The sequence below is a fragment of the Monopterus albus genome, unplaced genomic scaffold (assembly GCF_001952655.1).
Source record: "Monopterus albus unplaced genomic scaffold, M_albus_1.0 scaffold38.1, whole genome shotgun sequence".
NCBI lineage: Eukaryota > Metazoa > Chordata > Actinopteri > Synbranchiformes > Synbranchidae > Monopterus > Monopterus albus.
Window position 1 is genome coordinate 4499996 of NW_018127918.1, and position 6062 is coordinate 4506057.

A 6062-nucleotide genomic window follows, 5' to 3' on the forward strand; every position below is an offset into this window, starting at 1 on the left:
TCCCTCTTTGTTTGTTTTTATCAATATTTGGTAAAGGTGACATTGCAAGTATAGATCTTTGTGCATATTGTGATGCAAATAGGAATATTTGAACACTCAATTCAAAATTGATTCACTGTAGTATCTCCAAAGTGTCAGGAGTATTGAATTGCTGGCCTCAATAGGCTTTTCAAAATAAATAAATAAATAAATAAATAACCTTCACAGTACACACCAAGCTCACTGACAACATATAGGCCAGGTGGCAGTAATGCTAGAAGAATGACAGAATCGCTGAACATGGGCGATGATGAGGAGAAGATATTAAAGATGCTGGGCTGGAGGTGACAGAAAGACGAGCATGAGTGAACTCTTACATTCCTCTTTGTCTCTGATTAATTTATTTTACCCTGAGGTCAACCTCAGAGGACATAAACAAACCTAAGTATATGAAGCACCTAATGTAGCATGAAACACAGAGGAAATGAGGATGTAAGGCACGTCAGTGAAAATATTAATGTCGTTACAACCATTTGCCGTCTAGCGATGTCAATTTGATGTGTTTGTGTGCATTCAAGCGTAAGAGTTGATTATTCTGCTACAGGTCCTGATGAGTGGAGTTTAATTTAAATTCAAGTCAGGGGTGTGCGAGACAGTCAGCGATGAGGGCCATTGATACTCTATGTGTTCATACTGCAGAGAGGTAACTGTGCTGAGGCTGCCGGGAACATTTTCATTCCTCATTCTGCAGTGTAGAGGTCAAGGGCAATGTGCAGTATACGCTGCTGTTAGTGACAGAGCTTCTTGATAAGTTATAATGGGCATTAAATCTGCTGGTAGAGTTCGATAACACATACTATAAATCAAGCAAAGTATTTCAAGAGAAGCAAGGCTCACTGTGGCAGACGCCTTTTCACTTTTTGGATGCACACATCCATTGGGATCTAGTGTCACTACTGGGAGACAAGGTCTCTCCTCAGGCTGTCAAACTCACAAAAAAAAAAGATGTTGAAAAACAAGACGGTTACTCCCAGGGGAAGAAGAAAATTGTGTTTTGTCTTTGAACTTGTGAATTTCAGACTTTAAAAAAATGCTAGTCATTTAGTTCCTTCCTTCTCCCTGCATCATATCCTTTCTCGGGTGCACAGACAGCAGTGATCACAAGCCTTTGCGAGGCTATGTGTATCTGAGAGTGTGTAGTTTGATGTCTGTGGTCTGTGATGTTGGTGCTTGAAAGGTATAAAACAGCAGGTGTGTTCTCCGACTTTCCTTAGAGGTCCCCATCTCTTTTCACTGGCCAGGATTGGATTAGCAATCCTATCCGCGCTACCTTCCAGTAGGCATGCAAATAAACATGCATACACACACACTGCTGCCAACCTTAGATGACAACAACAGCAACAAATCCTACAGCAGTTTAAAAAAATGCAAAACTCTTTTTATTCTGACAATTAGTGAAGTTGTCATACATGCAAACAATGGGAGCATCTACAGTACCATATAAAGAGTGCAGATTCAACTCTGCCAACTGCTACAGCCATGAGGGAACAGCAACGCTTTTACTATGAGAGTTTCCTTTTCTTAGTTGTCAGCTGTTTGTCAGTAAAACTGATACAAGGCCAAAACTTTGTAAACTACATCTACAGCATAATGCTTAATGTATTATCTGTATACATACAGTATAAAGACAAAGGTGGTAAGGAAACAACTTCATATTATTCTGTGGCCCACAAACAAAGTGGAAAGTGATTAAATAGCAGTCTCCAAGGCTCAAGTGCTGGAGTCCTGTCGCCCTCCCTCCCTCTTTGCAGTACATTTGGGTTGACAGAAGATGCAAGCTGACCTTGCTCCACTGCGTGGTCGCGACCTCCTTCGAATTCCTTTGTAGCACTGCAGGGAGATACCCAGCTCCTCCATTACTGCTCTCAAAGACACACTCTGCCAAAGAGAACAACAGTTAGAGGCCTATGCTAGGACGCCAATAAAGCTAATTCCATTAAGTCATTATGACTTTATAAACTCGGGTGATGAGTTAAAGGCTGAATGTGCTAAGAAAACATTGCTGCTACTCCATAACTGGATTAACTACCAAATTATAGGCTTTAACTGAACAGTATAGTAATTTAAATTTAAACTAAATGCACTAACATTTGATTCAGGTTTTGAACTCAGCAAAGGCTTCTAGGAGTTTGCCTGCAGGTGAATGTGAGCAGGCAGCTGATGACAGCTATACACTTTCACAAGACAAACGTCAGAAATGACAAAACATATACATTGTACATTTATCTGTAAAAGACATGCAAATTCTGCCGTCTCATCATGAAATCCAATTAGACAGACAAGAGATAAAGAACCATGTCTGCTGTGTGACATCCTAATGCAGGCAGCTACTGTATCAATTCATAATATGGTAATTATTTTAAATTATCAAAGAGAGGACCATCTGAAATAAGAAGCCTGAGGCTTATTTGATTCTGCAGAATAATACATTACAGTGAACCCATTATTCTTCAGTCATGTTTATTTTGCCTCTTATTCTGCTCTCCTCCAGGGGTATGCTTACTACATTTATTTAGCAAATTATCATTTGCTGCACAAAGGTTCCCATTTCTATCTGTTGATCTTTGCATCCAAGGACCAATGAAGGTCTTCCATTTTCATCCTTAGGCTTTGCCTAAGGCTCCTTAAGGAATACAGCTTCCTGCAGGGTTCTCAAGAACACCATTATCAGCAAAGAGAACCCACCTCCCAACACACTCTGACCTTAAAGACAGAGAGAGGAGCCAAAACCTGAGATTAAATTCACAAATCTTTTGGACTTGGCAGAACACTGTAGAAACCCAGAATAAAATACTAATGTACAATAATATCCCACAGTTAAACATTGTTGATGGCCGGTGTATGTATTCACTTCATAATAAAGAAACGCAGTACAAAAACATGTTTGATTTTGGTCTCATTTTATAAAACTATCATTAATTTAGTGCTTTGCATATATGCACTGACTTTATACCCTTCAGTGACAGTAGTACAGATGACAAGGTCAGTCCAGGGGTGTAATGAAGACCTTGAAAGTCTGTTTGTATCTGTGATCTTATTCATTATTACCTCAGTTAAAACGGCCTGCAGTCACCACCAGTTATTCAAATCTGTGTCAGGGGACATACTCTATTAACCCAACATGTTTCATCACTGTTATCCAAATTTCAGCAAACCAAACCAGTCAACCAAAGAGCTTAATGAGGAGGAAAACATTCCCAAAACTCTTCCTATCTGTTGATTTCCCCAAAGGTTTTTAAAGTCTGCTTCTTAAGTATACACGAATGCCTCCAGAGATTAGCAAAACTTTTAGACTACTAAGTTAAAACTAAGTGCAGGGGGAGCACTGGAGAGTCAGTGTTTATATGAGCTTACAGTAAATTCCACATTTTGCAAACTACAATGAATTTAAATCATTTTGATATCAAAACAAAACAAACAACAGCATTTTTTTACACTAATTTGCAACTTTAAAAATCCTTTCTAGAGATACTGGGTATTTCCCCAAATAAGAATCAATAATTTTATGCCTTGATCAGTCTAATGAAATAAGATCATCAATGTAAGAGGAGAGCAGTCTCAGGAAGGTTGTGATTATCTGACACAGCTAGAAATATCAACAGATATCAAAGACTATGAACACAAGAAACAGACATTTTGCAGGGAAGCAATGTGGGTCAGTTAGTGAAGATGTAATGGTAACTGGGATGGGCTGACATAGGAGCAGGAATACTGGGCACAGAGAGAGGGCACCTGGTTACAAACCTATCGTCTAGAAAGTCTATGTGTTGTAAATGTGCTGCCGTGGCTAATCTGTGTCATCCCCCAGCAGCCTGCCGCTCTCCAGATCAGTAGATAAGGAGGTGCCAGAGGAGGAGGTAGAGCCACGCCGCTGAAACTGATGGGACTGCACCCCGTAAAAGAAACAAAAGGCCTGAAGCAAGCATGCAAAGAAAAAAAGAATGGAGGAGAAAATAGAAAACAAGCCAGACTTGTAAAAAAGCTTAAATATTCTGAGAAGAAAATCTGAAAAGAAAAACATAAAAAGGCAACACAAAGAAAAACTAATGATGTTATTGTTGCTCTTTCATAGCAACACCTCTGATAAAAGTGTTTCTGAAAGCTGATACAACTCCTGCATTCACTAAATAAGGCTAATAATTACTCATTTTAGTGTCATAACTTGTGCTTGGCTACTAGACAGAGAGGATATTACTACAGCACTGATAACATATTGGTGTCATGGGTCATATATGACCCACTTTGGTCAAATGAGAAATAATTAAGATACACAAATATTAGTGAGGCTACTGTGTAGGACAGACACTTTTATACAATGCTTGTGATTTTAAAGAACCTACAGTTAATTCATCCATATCAAACATCTCATCATCAACTGAAGAATAAAGAATACCTTTAATCCAATCGTCATCATTCAGCAGAAGAACAGCTTCTCCTCACTCACCTCCTCTATGTCAGCGTTCCTGCGGGCCTTGTAGATGAACTCGCCGATAGCCACGAACACAGAGAGAACCAGACCAGCAGCCAGGACGATGAAGATTCCACCGATGTTTTCCACACCCAGTGCGCTGGCCTCCTTGTTGTCCTCCTCTGGACATCCATTGCCTCTCCACCACTTCTCTTTCATCATGTGCAGCTTCCCTTCTTCTTGCAGCTGAAGGATGGCAATGGTCACTTTATCCCTGTATGGAGAACCTGAGGGAAATAGAAAGACATGAGATACTGACAGAGCAACTACATTCCATAACATGTCATTCTTTATTGATAAAAATCTTCAAAGGGCCCATTAAGGCATGGAAGCCCCCCTAAAGCACTCATCTCTTTACAGTGTTTGAACTATTTTTACCATGAAATTTGGCCTCTAAGCTAGGACAACTACTTTTCTGGGCATGGACTGTGCAATTTCTCCAGCTATGGAGCACATTCAGGACCTGCACCCAAGTTTTACAAATATATAAATGACAATAAGCACTACTTGAACAAACATGCATCAGTAAGGACTGCAAACACAGTCCATCAGGCTGACTTGCATCCAGTTTAGGTCCCACCAAGTGGCGTGAAACCTTACACAAACATTTGCACTGAACACACGCAGAGCTTATAGATGGAAGTGAAATTGCATGTTGAGGATACAGGAATAGCAGTTCTGTACTTGAACTCCTGAAAGTGAAAATGGATATTCCAAAGACCTCCTTATGCAGAAACCATTAATATTCTATTCTAGTAACAATTGCCCAGAAGCATTCAAAGCAGTTTTTATCATTGTGATTTGTGCAGTATACTGTATATTTGTCTATGACTTGGTTTAAGTAACAGAAGGTTAAATGTGTACACTTTTCTCTGTGTACACTGTCACTGTTTCCCACCGTGGTAACAAGACTTTAAAAATGATTGTCGTTTCTCTGGGGCAGTGATGAGAAGTAAATCTTTAATTCTTCTTACCAATAGGTGTTCCCACCCCATAGCCCTTGGAGTCTATGAGACCTCCAATCTGTGTGAGGTTGCAGTTTCTCTGGCTGATGTACTCGATGCTGGTGGACTCCATCAGCATGGCGTAGTCCGTCGTCAGAACCCGGGTGATGCCTTCCTCATTGTTCTTAACCAGCGCAGTGTTCTTCCTGCTGCTCATAAAAGTCCACATCTTCTCATAAGTAGAGATCTTTGATTTCTGCCAAAGAAGCCAAACAGGCAAAATTTGCTGTGCATTGGCATATAAACACCAGCTATGTGTATTTGTGGCTGCACATATTCACCATACAGTACATGTACTTAACCATATTTGATTTGATTTATTCTTTCAAGCATGTAAAGACATTTGATATGTCAACACACATAATTTCACACATATCCAACAAATGCTAATCCAATATCAATTTGCTTATACCTAGTACATGCTTGAATGGAGTAGGAAGAAGTCAGACTTATCCAGTCCTACCCCATGACATCATCTTACCATCATTGGTTTGCAAGCAATAAATGATTCACTTCTATTCTCTTCTACACCACACAAGTAATATACTAAA

General features: G+C 39.7%; 1 protein-coding gene across 1 annotated transcript in view; it reads right to left on the reverse strand.

Moving 5' to 3' along the window:
* Positions 1–1717: 1717 nt before the first annotated feature.
* grik1a (glutamate receptor, ionotropic, kainate 1a) overlaps positions 1718–6062 on the reverse strand; it is a 28175-nt gene continuing 23830 nt past the window's right edge. The window contains 3 exon segments of the mRNA XM_020598515.1: positions 1718–1917; positions 4484–4734; positions 5482–5707. Of these exon segments, the coding sequence (XP_020454171.1) occupies positions 1750–1917; positions 4484–4734; positions 5482–5707 (645 nt within the window). The 3' untranslated portion in view covers positions 1718–1749.